This window comes from Rhamphochromis sp. 'chilingali' (assembly GCF_963969265.1).
Source record: "Rhamphochromis sp. 'chilingali' genome assembly, chromosome: 10".
NCBI lineage: Eukaryota > Metazoa > Chordata > Actinopteri > Cichliformes > Cichlidae > Rhamphochromis > Rhamphochromis sp. 'chilingali'.
This window is the reverse complement of record NC_137937.1, coordinates 8,507,308-8,526,127: the sequence shown is the minus strand read 5'-3', so window position 1 is coordinate 8,526,127 and position 18,820 is coordinate 8,507,308. Positions and strand designations below refer to the sequence as shown.

The window sequence follows — 18,820 nt, the reverse complement described above, 5'->3', positions numbered from 1 at the left end:
AATCCCATCTGCCTTTTATGGAACAGCTAGTCTATTGCAGTCTGCAGTCTATTGACAAGCATTTGCACTCACATTTACAGCTATGGACAATCTAGAATCACCAGGACTGCGAGAGGAAAGAGTACCCAGAGAGAGCCCAGGACTTTCTGGACCTTCAAATCTAGAAGGTACTAGAGTCAAACCCAGGACTTTCATGCTGTGTGGACAACATTGCTAATCACCACACCACTGTGTATTGTGATTTTCTCCACTTTTCAGTTTTGACAGTGAGGCATTAATGATGAATGAGTACAGTTCATATATAGTGGAGTTTTCTGTGACGACTGATGGAAACAGATTTTGATGATAAGATGCCTCTAAGGCAAATGCTACCTTGCTCAGATAGTCTCTGTTCTTCTGACATATCTTCTCGGGCTCATGCTAGAACAAGCAGGGATGAATTCAGAATTTGGAGATTAATACAAAGCTCTTTTCTGTATTTCTATTTTTTCTTTCACACCAGTTTTAGCCCTCTCACACTCTTTCCCTGCTGCTGTCTTTCTACTAAGAAGATTACAAGCACCCATGAAATCACCACAAGCAGAGTTCTGAGCTCCCATTTTCCTCTCTTTAGTCATTTTTTCCTCCTCTGAGCCCTTGAAATCAAATCTCCCACTTTCCTTCCCTGTAAACCTCCATCCATGTCGTGGTTCAGCGCCATAAATTGCTTCCTTGTTACCCCTTTGGCATGTTTGTGCTATGGATTAATTCGTGGCTGCCCTTTGTGTCACAGCCTCAAAATGATTTGGACCGTTTCATTATTTTGCTCACACAGCTGGTAGATGTTTCTGCAGTGACGTAAAGGTTTTCGCCCTGAGGCATCACATTCTCACAGAGGATCTCAGGAGGATGTTTAGCCTCTGTAGAGTTATAAATTAGGCGCTCTCTCTGAGATCGGTGTAAACAGGGCCTCTCACGTGCAGGGGAGTTTGCTTTCACAAAAAAAAAGTGATTTCACGTGTAAGGACATCTGTCTTTTTGCTGTGTTCAGACAGTACAAAGCTAATTTACCAGGCACTTGTTGATGGCAATGGAAGGCATGTGTTTGATTGCTCTCTGTTTTCCTCGTCATATGCAGAACAGATTTCTCACATTTAATGCGCTGCAGATTTAGTCTGCCTGTTTTAACACTGCTCTTTTTCTTCCTCTCTATCATAATGTGCAAAATGTGTCACATCAGAAAAATACATTTGCTGTCAGACTAGAAGGCAGACTGTTAGATAGTCAGATATACACATATTCTTATGAGTTTCCAGCTGTGTCACTTGAGCATTGCAGTGGCTTTATTGTCTCTTTGTTGAGAGTGGCTGTGGAGCATGCCATCCTCTAATTGGAGGGTTGGTGGTTCGAACCCTGGCTGCTTCAGTCTGCGTGCCAAAGTATCCTTGAGCTAGATACTGAATCCCAAATTGCTTTAATGCTTTACTTGGAGTGTGATTGTTGGATAGAAAGCACTTAGATGTCACCTTGTGACTTTGGCAGTCCTCTGCATCTATTTTATAGCAGGGTAATGAACTGGATGAGTTTACAGGTTTTTATTTTTTTTATGTTTTATTTTTATGTGTTTGTGTGTTCTTGACACAAACACAATAAACAGAAAATGATGAAACTACTTACGAAGTGACCTTCTACAGCTGGGTATATTGTCTCAAAGTTTTCCAAAATCTTTCACAGAAATGTGAAATTATGTTACAGTGACATTAATTCTATTTATTTGTCTTCATCAAGTAGTGTCAAAACCTTACATATTTACATAATTTTCTCATTATGTACGCAGCAGTTGCAAGCTCGTTTATATGAGTCCCAACAATATTGCTGCATTTTGTCATCCTGAGTATGGATATAGCCATATAACCTCAGTTCACGACAACAGTCACTTTACCTTATACTGTAAAGGTAAAGACCTTACATTATTAGGAGAAAAGCTCAAAATCAGACCATGCTGTATGAGGAAGCACCTTGCAACATTATGAAGGAATAACTCTCTTTTTGTAGGTAGTATTTTGTGCACACAAAAGAGCAGAGAAAAGTTTAGGTGATGAACCAAAATCTCTGTTCTGTGTCTGTGCCACGTGGCAATCACCAGGGACTCAGTGTGGAAGTGCCAAGAGCTGCAGTTCCTCAAGGGGCTTGTTGAGATTGGGTCCAAAAGCAAGTGAATCTGCATACTCTTGTGCTAAAGCACCAAATTCCTCAAAAGACAACAACAAAAAATACTTTGCTGCTGACATATGAGGCTGTAGGATATAATTGCCTGATGGCCCCTTCACTTAGAAAGACGTTTGTACTGCACTGACTGCTGCGTTCAGTAAAAATGGCTGAAAATTTGTGTTGTGCTGGCTGCTGCACTCGGTCTGAACTATGTCCTGGTCATAGCTCATGGTCTTTACGTGTAGAGTATGTGCCTACTCCCTGTGATTCTTCATTTCTATTGGTCGTTTGAAGCAAAAAAAATATAAAGATGGAAGTACCTATCAAGATGCCATCCACTGGTTTCTAAAGTCCTGTTTTGAAGCCTCAAGATTAATGTTTCTGACATCTTGGTTTCAAAAAGTCATAAAAGTCATACCTTCCACAAATCTTTAGCCAGTGAGCAAACAATGGATAATCCCTCATTTTGAAACGTAGTATGGCCAAAATTTTAAATAGAAGTTTAAATAGTCTTGTCCTCTGAGCTGTATTTGAGTTATAATACTATAAGTGTAGTTGTCTTGCAGAGTGAAATCCTAGATTTTTGTTTGTATATTAGAAGCACAAACTGGGAGGTGTCTGTCTATGACACACACATACAGATGTATGGATGAAGCTTGCTCACCTGGTTTGCTAGTTTAGGTCATTAGCTAATAACTTATTCTTGATAACTTATCCCTCCATCCTAGCATCACTCTGGACTGTTACAAAAGTAGATGGTAACAACAGTGAAGCTTTTTCCACAGACTGGCGGCCGATGCTGTGGTTGTCTTTCTTTCATATGCTAACTATAATTCGCATGTCAGCATGTAGCTTTTTTTGTACAGGCTTTGGTAAATATTGTTCTGGTGTAAAAAGGCTACCTGCGAGAGCAAGTTCAAGAAATAATCTTAAATTTATGAAAGAAAAGGAAATTTAAAATTGAGCTACAAAACAACAACAAAAAAAACCCCAAACTGGTTATTCTAGCTAAATGCCTGTCTTTTGGCTAACTCTAGTAGCCAAAGAATTAAAAATACTATTTAGATATGCTATTATTTGACAGGAATTACATTAAAATGGATAACTCCGACTATATGCTTGCTCTTGAAGTTCCACAGTGGCTAGGCTATTTTTAGCAGGTTGTGCTTTGTTTGTTTCAGTGGCAGCTGTGTGTGTAAATGGCTGTTTTTAGGCTGGGTTCATTTAATGTGCTGCACCTGCATCAACAGGGAAATGATCAAAAAACACAAATTTAAAATGGTAGTACTGATACAAGACCAAAGAGGTGTTGGCGAATTGGTCTAAATGGCAGTTTCCATTAGGAATGTCAGACTCAAATATTTTTTACCATCTGCTTTCCTGTAAACAGAAACCAGTGCTGAGAACTTTCACACAAGATGAGACAATAGATTCCTCCGAGCCAACTCCTTGTACCCAGCAATCATTCCCAAACGTGCCTTCATTTTCCACATTTTAATGTCACTTCATTTTAGAGCTATATAAAAGGGCTTAATTTCCATTCAATCATTGTCTTTGTAATTTACGCCCCAGTCTAGCTCAGTTGTCATGACTGTGAAACATCTGTTTCCAGTTTGGTTACAAAGGTTCTCTTTTAATGGAGGAATTGCAGACTGCAATGCAACATTCTCTGGATTCTGTAAAACACCAACTTCTAATGTTCCTATTAACATTCCAGCTGGTGGAATTCTGATTTTGAATAAAAGCTGGCTATCAATTAAACATGTTTCCATGTCATCACACAGATAGTGACTTGTAAAAATAATTCTGAAAACAAAGTAATGCCTAAAATTAAAGGTTGTTTTCTACAACTCTCAGAAAGTGACGTTACAACTAAATCCTACCCTGCCAATGAACCCAGAGCCTCGGTATTTCATGGTGGAAGTGAAGTGATTTCTGTGAGCAGAGTTGCTAAAGGCCTTTATTGGAGCCATATGTTTCTACTCTCTATGCACCTTATTGTTCCTTTCAAAAACAATCTGTACTTCACTTTGGGCTGAAGTGAAACTATGTAGTAACAAAAATTGTGTTGTATTTTGTACTCACACATGACTCTGTATAAAATAATGTAACTAAATAAATGGTGGTTATATTTCTTATGAGCCAAACCACGACTAAACCCTGTTGGTTGAAAGACCACAAGCATGTTAGGTATGGTATGTGGCAGCACATCCACAAGCACGCTTCTTCTAGTTTTCACCTCGTCTGTACTCACTACTGCTTACCAGAACTATCTCACAAAGCCATTTTACCCTTTTGAATGTCTTTCAGTCCAGTCATCTGGCCGGTACAATTTTTGTCCTTGTTAAAGTGGCTCAAGTCTTTATACCTCACAATAAAGACAAGAAGTGACTGTATAGCAGATGTCGATTTGTTGGAACTGATGAGGTGTCTGACAATGCCCTCCCTTTAACAGAATAAACCAAAAAAGTGTAACTATATGGAGCCTGCACTCCAAGGTTTCCATTTCAGAAACTGTTTGCAAAAAAACTGGAACAATGTCACAAATTCTCAATTTTGAAATGTTATGCTACTGGGAGGAAGGAGATTGGAAAGAATTTATTCAGTTTGATAGGCTATTTGTTATTTTAACAGTTGATAGATCATCGCCCTCTTACCTTTCAGATGTCATATGTGAGAATTATAGCCTAATACTTATCCAAAACACAGCATTTGTAATATTAAAAGAAAAACAACACTGACAATCCTCTAGGTGGTTGCCAGTGAGCCATCTAGAGTTGTCAGGGTTAGTCGTTAGACACATAGAAGGCTTAACTTTTAAATCAATAGTGTCAAATACATTTAGGCTTACAGTTCTCCATTTGGGGATGCCAAATGAGGGAAAATTCCACTTGAAGGGGTAGAAGTAAAGCTAACCCTATCCCTAAACAGGTCACGGGTGACCTGGAGGATTATTAAAGGTTGACAGTGTTTCTTGAATTGGTTAATTTGTTTTAATTAAACCTGTAACAGGGAGTAGTGGAGGCTCATCTGATTTGATTCATGTCTTTCTCTCCAACTGTCATCCCTAGACAGACTGGCAATGAACCACTTCAGTACCCATAATTCATGGCAGCTTGTTTTAGTCTATGTCTGAAAGCTGACTCGTATGCAATTTCATCAGTGCAAAATATTTTCATCTGGTTCCCATAATTTTCTGAGGCATAAACATGTTGGTGTATACTCTTACCAGTCTTGGCTGTGCTTTTAGATTAGTCTAATGAGAATTAGATTGATGTAACTTTATTTAGGACCTAACTGTGATCTGTGACCTACCATATATTTCCAAGGAAAACAGAAAATCTGCGTATTTACTGGTGCAAATACTCCAGTACAAACATGCACTAAGGTGTCCTTGAGAGTTAAAAGCAATTCAGATTGTTCAAATGCCAATAAAGTGATCAGTTAAGCTGTTGTCTCAGGTGTCAAATTCAGTGGTAGCATCCAGAAACCATGGAAACGTACGCGGTTCCATGGAATTTGAAGTTAGGAGCTAGCTAGGTCGCTGTGTCCCCAAGTGCAGTCGCAAAAACCATCAAGTGCTACGGCGAAACTGGCTCACATGAGGACCGCCCCAGGAAAGGAAGACCAAGAGTCACCTCTGCTGCTGAGGATAAATTTCTAAGTTGCTGACCCCTGCGCTAGCGTAATATTAGGCATTAGGCAATGTATTTTACAGAGTTGAATGTGAGGGGTAATTGTAAGAATAAATTTGCATTCACCAACTCAACTGATTCAAAATGTAAAATTTCATCGTTTTAGTTTTTGACAGAATCGCTTTAATGTGATGCCAGTGCTTTATTATAAGACTCCACCAAACCCTTGTTGCCTGTATCATTCCTTTGCTATGTCACATGAAAGCTGCTAAGGGAATAGCAAATGGTAAGAAAAATGACTTCCTTCTTAAGATTACAAGCCCAGAGAATAGCAATGTTATTAGCATTTTTAGTCAAGAAATGTTATAGTAATAAATACAAAAAAATGCAGTGGAAAACCTCAAAGTAGCCTCTGTGAATCATGTTTCCTGTACAGCTTATCCAACTAATGACAGTTCCATCTGTGTGCTTTTTCTCTTGCACAAGCAAAACGTCATGAAAGGTCTTTTTCCCCTGAGAGGAACAACACAAGACACACATGTTAAAAATCTCCTCTTGTGTTCATAGTGATCTTTCTCAGTGCCTCCGTGTCTTGTCTAAAAGTTTAGTTTAGCCTCTATTTACTCGCTCATATGAATCCCAATTAGTTTTTTTGCATAACCACAAACCAGTCATGTACTGTGTATCCACTACACCCAGACAAGGTCACCATCGCCACATTTCCAGTCATTATCTTGTTTCATGATTTCAGGCTTTATGCAGTTTTATGTCCTCTGAAGCTGAGACATCAGTGCCTCGGAGCAGAGTGATTAATGTGGTTATCTTTAGGAGTAAATGGAGTATAGGCAGAACAGTGATTTGTAGCTTTCACTCTGGCGGCATCTGCCCTTCCTTGGAGGCAAGTACTAATTGAGGAAACCGTCCTTTATCATTATTTGATGTCTAGGTTATTCTTGGCCGTGTATAAGAGCAGTCTGTTGAGTTAAGCAACATGCTCTCCTTCCAGCCAGACTGAACTCCCTCCCCTTAGCTCGAACTGTCACGTAGCACAAGAATGTTGGTTTGGTTTATGGGATAGTAAGATGTTTATTTAATCTCTAAAGAAAAAAGAAGAGATGATTTTTGACAGTCTTTCACTGCCTGCAGGGTTTCAGGGCACTGTGTATTCTGCTTAGACGTTCAGGGGATCCTTGAATGCATACAAATCAATCATTCGTCACAGATCTGTTGAAGTTACAAACGATGGTGGAAAGCAATTAAATTGGTCATGGAAACTTTGGACGTTTCTTCAGGTGCAGTCGCAAATGTAAACAGTATGGAGTTCCATTTGAACCAAAATAATTTCCACATCTTCACCTTCTATGAATGTTGCTTGTCTCTGTCAGCACAACCGTCCATAAGGGCATACGGTGAAACAAGTTCAGCATAGCCGGGCTCTCTTTGTATTATCCCGATCGGAAATAATGTGTATCATGACATTTGACTTTCTCTTTCATGCTTTTAGCTTCAGTCTCTAGTAAAATAAATGTATTAACCTAATATAATTTATTTCAGATTCATTTTATAGTACCAAATCACAAGGTCCATTTGTTTTGTATTTGTTTTGATTTTCATTTTCATGATGCAGCATTCACTTTTGCAGATTTCAGTAAAATCTTTACTGTGCAGAATGGTTTGTTTTCTGTTTTACAAAGCAAAAAAATGCAGGCTGTACTCATTCAGTCCCTGTTTATCCTTAAGTCACCTCTCTAGCCTTGGCACTGTTTTATCAAGGCACAGCTGTTGCCTGGGAGGAAGTTCTGCCTTAGAAACATTAGTTCCCCACATTTATTTATTTCAATGTTGAATGACTTTGACATGGCAGATAAATCTACTTCAATTTTGGCCATTGGTGGAGATGTGGAATAGGAAAAAGGTATCAGACATACATATTTTCCTGCTGAAATAGAATAGTGAAGATTATAATTTTATATGGTCATCCCTAAGGTAATAAATTGAAATCCTCATCTAAAATGAACAACTTATTTATTTCCATGATAGAACTTTTTGTTATAGTCAGGAGAATAAAGGCAAATGTAGAACAATGCACTGTTGAGATAAGATATAAGGAAGGGTTCCTGTCACATAAACAAAAGCTATAGTGTGGAATATTTGAAGTATAATTAAAAAATGAAATAAAGATCTGTGTGTGCAAAGCTATGTTTGGGAACGTTAACATTAGCTCACAGATTTAGTGCCACAAATCTATGAGAGGTTTGTTACTTTATCCTACATCCTGACTACATCCTTATTCTATGTGAGATTTTTCAACCATCTCCCAAGACACAACCTAGTTGTGTACCAGAGTATAGTCAGAGTGTATACACCTCTGATTTGGTAGTTTGAGGGACCAATATTCACTCTATTTTCCTGATAAAAAAAAAAAAAATCTCCTTAGCAACTAGAAACACTATGTTTGCCAGCTAATTGCTAACTCTGCCTGTTGGCCATTTGGTGAAAAGCAAGTAGAGTATAGTAATAAGAGCTTTTGGAAACAGATGGAAACAGCAGCCTTTCCCTGTAGGGAGCAGAAATAATGACAGTGAAGGTAAAAGTAGGCTGTAAAATGAAAACTGAAAGCTTCTAAAAAGCCCAGTAGCTGCAGAGATGGAGCTACTTTTTAAAACATACAGTCAAAAAAAAAAAAAAGATTCACAATTTTGGATAACAATCATATTTCCAAATGTTAAAGATACGTACATATCCCCCAACATACGTACACACATTCAAGCATACATTCTTTCCTATGGTCATTGATACATTTGTGCACGCGATCCAAGCATGGCACGATCCAAACCCAAAGTTAAAGCACACATTTAATTTCCAATTGACATTACTCTGCAATTCAAGTACTTTTCACCAAATGAAAACAAGAAGCTTGCTTTTTCTCATGCACCTGACAAGACTGGCCTTCTTTAGTCTCAGAAACTATGCTCCTCAACCCGGGGTAGCGGTCACGTCCGGTTGGGGGCTCTGTTGGCTCTCAGGTGACTGTTTCCTCGCGGCTGCGTGCAGCGGGGCTAGGGGAGGGTCTGTGCTGACGGACGTGGGTTACTGACCTGGCAACCTGGCTGCCCCTGGGTGGGTCCGGGATGGGCGTGAGGTTCTGGGGGCGCTCCGTCTCTGGGCTGGGGCCCGGGCCGGGCCTCGGGGGCTTGGGTCCTGGTTGGTGTGTTGCCGGGGTTGTGGGCGGGTGGGTGCATGGGGGCCCGGCCCTGGAGCAGGGTGCCGCCGGTGCGTCGAGCCGCCTGGGGGGCTCTTCATCTGGTGGGGGGGATGGTCACATCTTGCAGGAGCTTTCTTCTCTTCAGGAACTCTCTGCGGGAGGGGGAGATACAGGAGAGGTGGAGGAAGATCTCAGCCTGGGCGTTTACCGTCTTATGTAGTCTGGAAGATGTGTGGATGGTGGGGTGGGTGCAGTTTTCTCTGTGGTGGGGTTGGGTGGACTGTCCAGGGCTCTGTGGAGCCGGAGGGCGCTACTGCACTGGGCCCCGGTCTGATGGGCCTGGGCCCCCCTTCCCTGGCGGGTCGCGGAGGGTGGGAGTGCCTACTGGGGTCAGCGGGGGAGCTGGCCCCAGGGAGGGGTTACCTGCCCCTCCCTTCCTTCCCTCCCCATCTCCAGCTGCCTCCCTGTTCCCGCTCCTCCACAACCACCCACACATGCAGGGCCTTGGAGTGGGGGTATGTCACCAGGGTGCAGAGGAGGCTACCCCCCCCCCCCCCCCCCCCCTGTCCCCTTCTGGCTGCCTCTGCCTCAATTTTATCCCACAACTTAGACATTCACATTATTCACACTCTCATTACACATACATATAGGATCTTGGGGGTGGGCACAATCACGGAGTCCAATTTACCATCAGGGTGTATACCTCACCCCTGACGTCGTTGCCCACCTCTCAATTTTAAATACACTTAGTCATTGAGGGCTAGCAGGAGGGACTATGCGCTTACCTGCTGCTCCATGGCAGGTAGCTCCATGCCCTCCTGGGTTTTAATTGCACCTTAGAACACATATGCATCAACACTACAATGAGCGGGTGGAGGGAGGTTTGGAGTCTTCTCCCACCCCCATTCTCTGCGGCCTGCTGGAGCGGGAGGGCTAGTAGGAGGAGTTGGCCGTCCGACTGCGGTCTGGGGTGTGGGGCCTCCCTGCTGCTGCGGAGTCGGGGTGGTCTGCCTCTCCCCACCGCAGGGAAAAGGGTAACACCACCTGGGTCTGGGTGCAATTCCCCCCTCCAGGGGCAAGGGTACCTAGACCCGGTTTGTAGAGTACGCTTGGGGAGTGTGATTGTGTGTACAGCGTCTCTTTATGTCTGTCTCCACGTTGGTTGAGTGTGGAGTGAGTGCATATGAGAGCATGAGGGTGGGAATGGATGTTTGTGTCTGTGTGTGCCTGTATGTCTGTGTCTATATGTCAGGTTGGGTATCAGACGCCACCTCTCTGGGGACACCTCAGGCCCTCCAAGGTTTGGAGGCCTATCTCCACCCACCACCACTTCCCCTGCCGGTGGCGGACTCCCTCAGGTGTCGGTGTGTTGGTGGTTCTTTGTGTCTGGGGGTGGGCGTCCGGGTACACACCGGCTCACTCCTTGGCGGCCGCTTGTCGGGGCCTGGGGCCTGGGGCTCGCTCGGGCCCCCTTTGGAGGTGGGGTGCCCCCGGCCTCTCGGCCTGGGGCTCGGTCACTCAGGCGCAGCTGGGGGCCGGCGGAGCTCACGGGCGCGTCACTGCAACTCCCCCTGACTTCTGCTCCGCGGCTGCTGGGCGAGCCCTCATCTGGGACTCTCCTCAGCTCTTACTGGAATAGTGGCGCGGCTGCCCCTCTGTTGGTCTTCCATGGTCTCTTGTGTTCTGGGGGCCTCTGGATATCTGGAGTTTTGATCTCCTCCATACCCGCTTCACACCCTGGAGGACGGGGCTGTGGCCCCCCCACACTCCCTAGCAGATCATTACATGGAGAAACCTTTGGAATGCAAGCATGCTGATCCACACAGGTATGCACACATGGGTATTCACAGACGCGGACTAAAGCTTTCTTGGCTGCTACCTCAAAGCACACTGTGCGCTGTCTATCTTGCGTGCTGCACAATATCGTTTATTATTTAGTAAATATTGATATCTATGGCTAGCTAGTTTATTGTGATGGTGCTTTGTTTTCTCTATTATTATGTTGCTCTTTGTTGTTTGCTGTCTCCTCTGTTTGTTTTTTTTGTTTGTTTTTTTTTTTTTCTCCATACAGGTGACCCAGGAGTTCTTTTTTTTTTTTTTTTTCTCTCTCTTCCCCCCCCTTCTCACCGTCTCTTCTCCCCTTTGGTTTTCTTTCTTTCTCTCCCCCTCTTTCTCTCATTCATTCCCCCTGTCCTATTTATTAAAAAAAAAAAAAAAAAAAAAAAAAAAAAAAGACAAAGGATGAACTGAAGCTCTGCCATCACGTAATGTCGCATACTGCTGTTTCTGATGTCATTTAAAAAAAAAAAACAAAAAAAAAAACCTCTTAACTGTATTGTTCACTGGCACTGTGTGCATAAAACAAACATAATTCCAGCTATGAGCATCAAATTCTGGTATTTATTAGGTGCATGATGAATAGTCCAGCTTTGTACATGATGTCTTACGCAGCGTACTTTGCTTTCATACTGTTTCATACTTGGCTTTGATAATGCAATAAAAATGAACTGGAAAGAAAAAAAAAAAAAAGAAAAAAAAAAAGAAACTATGCTCCTCTAAAGCAGCACTGCTTTTGGACTGGGTCATAGCCTTTAAAACGATCTCATATCAACAGTTACATGTGCATGACTATGCTGCTCTCTATTTATGCATGACAGAAAAAGCCTCCTTAAATAAAATACTTAAGGAAACCAACATTAAATGACATGATGTTTTGTCTAAGCTAGTGTGGTACTGCCCGAGTCTTGAACTAAACTGCTAGGGCCTGTGGCTGATGATCATGTAGACATGAGGCATCTGGAAAGAAGTAGCAGTTTGTTAATTGCTTCCTCCTGCATGTGTACAGTATGGTGTTTGTGGATTTAACTGGGACAGGCTAAAACATGTTGCACATTTTGCCATAGAAACCCTTTGATGCCTTTGGCTTCTAAAGCCAGAAAAACCTGTAAGAAGGCAGTCGGCCACGGTGATTAGGCTTAATAAGATAATTCACTGTAAAAATGTTTGTGCAGTTTGGGGAAGATTTATAACCAGTGCAGACAGAGCACTGCTGAGCAGCTGTACAGGGGGTAAGAGTCTTTGATTATGCATAATGTAACACAGGAATAGCTATTTCAAGACAGATGTGGTATATAGCTTGGGTTACACTATTGAAGTCTTTTTTGGCAAAAAAAAAAAAAGTTGGGTTTTTTTCTGTGCAATGACATTTTTCTGACTATTCTAACCTTGTAGTAACACTCACCAACCTTGTGGTCCTCTATATGATACATCTGGCTTCTCTCTCATTTCCTGTCAAGTTGCCACAGCAGATGGATCATGTGGTGCATGGATGAAGCGTATTTGGCAAAGATTTTACAATGGAAGCCCTTTGTGATAAAGGCTTTCCATTTTTGGGGGCTTGGGACCAGTACTAGGAGTAAACTAGCTTGTGAACCCATAGGCTGTGTTTGTGTCACTTTCCAGTCTCAAACCTTGGTGTCCACTAAACAGGGTAATTTCCATTGACCAAAATTATTAAGAACCAACATTTAAGGAACTGTGAAAAATAAGAGCAGAAGTTAGCATCTGAAATCTGTTTGGTATCTCAGTTCCTCAGTTGCCTGTGATACTGTAATCTGCAAATAAGTGTTATCGTTCACAAGTATTGTTTATGATCTAGTGTTTGAAGTATCCCCAACTGGTCACGGCAGATGGCTGCCTCTTCTTGGGCCTGGTTTTGCTAGACTTCTGCTTCTTCCTGTTAAAAAGACGTTTTTCCTTCCCACAGATGGTTGTTTGATTATTGGGGTTTTCTTTCTATTATTGTAAGGGTCTTTAACTTACGACAAAATGAAACTTGAGGCAAATGTTGTGGTGATTTGGTGCTTTTTAAATAAATTGAATTGAATGTGTTGCATATCTCATTCTGGTGGCTGATATATTGAAAAGGTCTGCTTCCAGTATTCTGAATATTCATTGCGAATGTATAACATTATGACTTTGATGGCAAAATAAAGACCCAGCTTTACATTGCTGGCGCTTAACTGAGCTATGTAAAGACAGGCAAACAGATCGTCAGTTAGCAGTGAGCTTTAGCTAACCTGTGGCTAACTTTATTTGTATTCAGCAAGCTGTATGCTCACTGCACCATCTTCATTTTCATTCTGAAATAGAGACTGCACTCTCATGGAAAATCGTTACCATGTGATTTGATTACATAGCAAATTCTATTTGGTTGCAAACCCCCCTACTAACAGGAAGCTAAATTAACGAATTAGCTTACAGTGTATAGGCTATCATTATATATTGCTGAGATCTGGAAGTTAGTTTTTGGGCAGAGATGTGTCTCTGTGGGTCTATGCATGGTGGTTTAGTCAATAATGTAAGCTTTTGCTGGGAGTGCTGATAATTCCATGAAAGAAAAGTTACAATACATTTGGGAAAAAGCTTTCGAATGTGTGTTTACTGTGGCTGTTGCATCTTTCCACTTCAAAAATCAACAACATATGTTACATGCCCACAAGGCCCAAACTTTAGCATAAAGAAAAGTGCAAGTTGCTGTTTAAAAAGAAAGATTGTTTTTGCTTTTTTTGTGCTTTTATTTATTTATTTATTTTTTGTTTGTTTGCTTTTTAAATGTTGTTTCAATATATTGTCTACAGAATCTTGACATTCATGTAGAGGATGTGCAGATTCGAGCCATTCTGTCATCCTACCGTAAGCGGATCCCTGTGATGGAAGGCTACGTGGAGGTCAAAGATGGTGGCAAATGGAAGCAGATCTGTAACAAAGACTGGACCCAGTTTAACAGCAGAGTGATCTGTGGCATGTTTGGCTTCCCCGGGGAGAGGAAGTACAATCCCAGAGTCTACAAGTGAGTATGTGTGGTCCTGGGTGGTTCAAAGAGCAGAGCAGAGTTTAAACTTTAAATGACTAAAGGGCACTTATATAGAAATTCAGGATATTAAAAGGTATGTCAGAATAATGTGGCTACTGTTTCAATGCTGTGACTCAGTGGGTGTTTTGTTGGGTACAGAAAAAAAATGCATCTGCAGGAGACTGGATGACAGATGGCAAATCCTAATTTCTTTTTCCTCTTTTTTTCTGTGCCACAAATTGGTAATTACATCTTTAGCAAACTCCCCTCGGTGCCTCACATGGATGAAAAATATATATAATTACATATATATAGATTTGGTAGATTTCTCAACCAGCACGTGCAGATCACTGCTGCGAAATTCATCTAAGTCTCAAACTGTAGAGTACAGCAACGTGGAAGGGGGGCTGAAAAAATTCAAATGAATACATCATCATTACAGTGTTTGACCAAATCCAACATGAGTGACTAACCTCAATCACTTCATTACTCTGGCAGCTCAGTACACCGACTGGGTTAGACTTCTGCGGAGGCTTGATAAATTTCAGGTTCTTACTGAAATCTTTGTGGATTGTGTATCTTTATCTTCTTCTTTCTGCTGCTCCCCTTACGGGTCAACACAACAGATCATCTGCCTTCATGTCACTCTATCCTTAGCATCCTGCTCTGTCACACCATCCTCTGTATATCGTCCCTCACTACATTCATGGATTTTTTGTGTTCACTCCCTTTTTTCTCCTGCCTGACATCTCCATATTCAACATCCTTGGTCCAATACATTAAATATACCTCCTCTGCCAATGTATCATCTCAGCCTTTTCTCTTTAACTTTGTCTCCAAACTTTTTGACCTGAGCTATCCCTCTGGTGGTCCTGGTGCTCTCAAAGAAAATCTTAGCATCTTCACCTTTGACATCTCCAGCTCGAACTCCTGTCTTACTGCTGTCCTTCTGTCACAAATCAACCCTGACACCCATCTCCATCCACTCCACCCTACCTGCAATGTCTTCCTCACCTCTCTTGTACTCTGCTGGTTGCTTTGGATGGTTGACCCCAGGTATTTTAACTCATCTACCATCACTACCTCTGCTCCTTGCAGCTTTATTGTGCATCTCTATCACAACACCTAAAATTTTCCAGTAATTATCAAGAAAGAAAGCAAAACGCCCAAAGCCAAACCCAGGAAATGATTTGCAGTTCATTCAGCGTTGTGTTTCAACCACATATACTCCAAATGCAAAAAGTACAGATGCAACAATTGAGTCAGCTGGTTTATTATCAGCCATGGCACATACAAATAATCTGGCCCATACTTTTTAGTAATTTTGATTAAAACTAATAATATATATGATAATAAAGAAAATCATATATATTATTTTCCTGGGTTCTCATTTGCATGAAATAGAGATAAAGAAAACTTGCCAGTTATCTGGCTGTTCAGATTATATATATCTGCTCTCCTCTCTCTAACCTTCCTCAATCCACACACCACCCCCTACAGTCAGCCTATGTAGTAATCAGCCTATACTACTATGTGACTGGCTGGCTTTTGGAAACCTTGAAAGGCTACAAACACAAACAGAGGCTGGATGTCAACTGCTTGTGCACTTCCATCATCCAAACTATACCAATGGTCAGTCCAACAACCCACTAAACAACCCTAACCCATCCTTAACAGCAAAGGCTAAAATGTGGACAGCTGCTTCTGGGAACTCTCTGCTCTGCTCCGAACTCATTAGCAATGTTAAAATTCACAAATGTGAACTGCAGCATTGTTAATGAGTTCAGAACAGGCTGAGATCTTGTGAAATCTCTCCATAACACCTTCCTTAAAAACTGTATATAGTAAATGAAATTCAGAAAAGCACGACATGTCCCTGTTAAATATTCTGTTTTCACACCTATAATAGATATATCAAAGCTTAATGTTCAGTATTGCAGTTTAGGCATTGTATTGCAATGTGCCAGGACCAAGCATTGTAAACAATGGAATAATCTTTAATCCTCTAATGTGTGTCCCATTACATTCCTGACATTACAGGCCTTTTACAGCAAAATTCGTGACTCCTGTATTTTCAGTATAGGTGCATTACAAAAAAGTTTTGCAGTGTGCGAGGAACTGCTGAGAAATCTAAATCTTGCTGACATTAGGCCAAATGGCCACAAGTTAATCATGGTGTACCACAAAACTTCAGGCACTCAAGTTAACCTTAAATTTACTGTCTGGCTGAGTCGGAAGTCTCCCCTCTGCTTTAGGTAACCAAAGCAGAGTGCAGCAGCTTCCTAACTTTCCATCTACGTGTCAGCCTGCTTTGGCCACAGTGTACTTTCACAGGCTGACATTATAAAATAAATGTGACAGTTTCATAATCCTGAATTTGTCTTTTGGTTTCTGGTTATTGTGACTTAGCAGAACAGCTTGGCATTAGTATTATAGATCAAAAGATTATAAAATGCACACCTTATTAAAAAGCTATAAGGGGAGTACCCCCACTAGGGACTTGAGACAGCAGTTAAAACTGACTTGAGGCTATAACGTTGTTGCACACAAAAATGATTGAGTAACTGCTATATCTGTAAGTTAACTTATATTCTAAATTATTTGACAATGAACATGGAAATTGAAAGAACAAAGGGCTGCATGCTTAATCTCTTGAAAAGTTCTTAGACATTAGATCTTACAATGTCTTGATGCATGTTCAATCATCCAAGTAAGTAAATTCCAGAAAGTTGATTCTTGATGGTGCGTTTTCAGTGGTAGAACTGTTTAGTCACTCATCCTGTTGACTTCTTCATAGAGTGAATAAATGAATTAATAAATGATGAAAATAATCAACTTTCTGCGACGTACTTACCTGGATGATTCATCAAGACATTGTAAGAACTAATGTCTAGAAACTTTTCTCTTGCGTTTAGTATGTCTAAAGATGACACTAAGGAAGATTGTTTAGTCTTCGGGGTTGTCACCAATGACAACTTAGGTCTCCCATGGTTAATATTAGGGCAGGAGATAAGAACATGCAACATTTTAAACATTTATCCTAATCTTAAGAGCGAGAACAGGATGAAATGAATCAATAGTCTGACTTTACTCCTAGTTTGGTTCATGTTCAGTGTCCACTTTGTATATAGATAGTGACTTTATAAAACTGTTTTACAACACAGAAGTCTGCTATTTGCACAAGCTGAGTTATTAATCATTGTAATTAAATCACGAGACATAAAAAACCCATTTGTTTATTCACTGCAAACATAATAATTAATTTGGGGTTGAAAAGTTGTAGTGAAGGATGACATTAACCTTAACGTTAATTAAGTCTTGAAAATCGTAACTTGACAATGACCCTTTTTAATGAGATTTTATGAAAGTAAACTTTCACAGCTTTAGGACAACTACTTTATTAAATCGTTAGTCCTTTAAGGCAGCACTGATATTCATCGCATATGTGTTCAAATTGCTTTAGAGGCAAAGCTCATCTTTGGGCTGCTCCTTTGGACTTTCCTTCTCGCCAGCAGCAAATGAAAACTAAACGCTGTCTGTCCTGTTGTAATCTGGTCTTTCACATAGGCTGCATAGACTGTATTTAACCTGATTCAGTTGCCGCTGCTGCTGCTGAGAGAAGCTACAAGAAATGTCAGTAAACACCTCAACCATCTCAGATTAGTGACTAGCTACAGTAGCAAACTGTGCTGTCTCCATTCCTGTTTGCTTTGTACACCTCAGACTTTCAACTTTACAACTTCAGGTCATACCACCTACAGAAACTGTCTTGACGATTCTTCAGTGGTTGGATGTATACGGTGGGCAGTCATGGCCTTGCACCTGGCAGTAGTATGTAGATATGTCATGTTTTAATAAGCAGATAGTGACACGAACATGTACAGTGGAACTTCAGTGAACTGTGGAGATGGCTGTTAATTCTTTGTGACTGTAACACCTCCCTTATCACAGATTGTTATTGCACCTGTTGTTTATATAAAAATCTTGAGTAGTGCAGCTCAATGCTCTCAAATAAGACAGAAGTAGTAACATTGTGTTATACCTAGTTGAAAATTCTTCTCATCTCCTTTATCTGTGCAGGATGTTTGCTCGCAGGAGAAAGCCCACATACTGGGACTACTCTGTCAACTGCACTGGCAATGAAGCACACTTGTCCAGCTGTAAACTGGGCCAGGCTGTACTGGAGAAGTCCAATGGGACCTGCCCTAGAGGATTGCCTGTGGTGGTGAGCTGCGTGCCTGGTAAAGATTTTGCCCCAACACTCATGACGGGATTTAGGAAGGCCTTCCGACAAGAGGTAAAAAACCCCACATTGTGTCAGTACAACAAGCGATGTAACGATAAGTGGGTGCTGCATGAATGGTGTGAACAAACTGAAATGGTAAACAAAGCTGACATAGGAAATAGCTGCTTGAGTTCAGCTCGGTTCACTGGCTCTGATATAGAGGGTGAATGCATGAAATGTTTTGGTTCGATGTTAAGCAAGGATGGCTCCATGTCGCTTGGTGAACTGCAGCTGGAGCTGCTTTGGAAATGCCTTTGTCAAAATTAGTTACTGTCATCTCAGAGTTTAAAAAATGGCCCAGTCTTGTAAAACTCTCAGGGCAGGGAAAGAACAGCAGCACCAGTGTCAACTATTATTCTTTCTTTAAGTATAAGACCCAGAATTAGTAAGGCTGTATCTTTGGGGTAGTTTTCATACTTTATTTAAATTTTATTCTCTAAGAAATTCAGGACGATAAGGATATGACTCAAACAAGCCCTCCCCAAAAGCACTGTGTAGTAGCATAAGTGAGTGCTCAGGCTGACTTCATGAATTCTAAATGTAATTCACAAAGGCTAATCACTGTTTCCTGAAGGCGTGATTCATTCTCTGCTCAGATGTAAGAATCTAAAATGGAAAATGTAATCTTTTTCTTTCTGATGCTTTGGCTA

At 41.2% G+C, this 18,820-nt stretch overlaps 1 protein-coding gene and 1 long non-coding RNA gene across 2 annotated transcripts in view; both read left to right on the top strand.

Annotated features, from left to right (window-relative positions):
• Positions 1-18,820, top strand: part of loxl2b (lysyl oxidase-like 2b) — a 50,007-nt gene that overhangs the window by 8,138 nt on the left and 23,049 nt on the right. The window contains exons 4-5 of the mRNA XM_080894464.1: positions 13,671-13,882; positions 17,966-18,182. Coding sequence (XP_080750590.1) covers positions 13,671-13,882; positions 17,966-18,182 — 429 coding nt within the window. The remainder of the gene's footprint in view (positions 1-13,670; positions 13,883-17,965; positions 18,183-18,820) is intronic.
• Positions 9,536-11,269, top strand: LOC308404425. The gene is made up of 2 exons (XR_013973118.1): positions 9,536-10,856; positions 11,102-11,269. It is a non-coding gene; the product is annotated as an uncharacterized lncRNA (long non-coding RNA).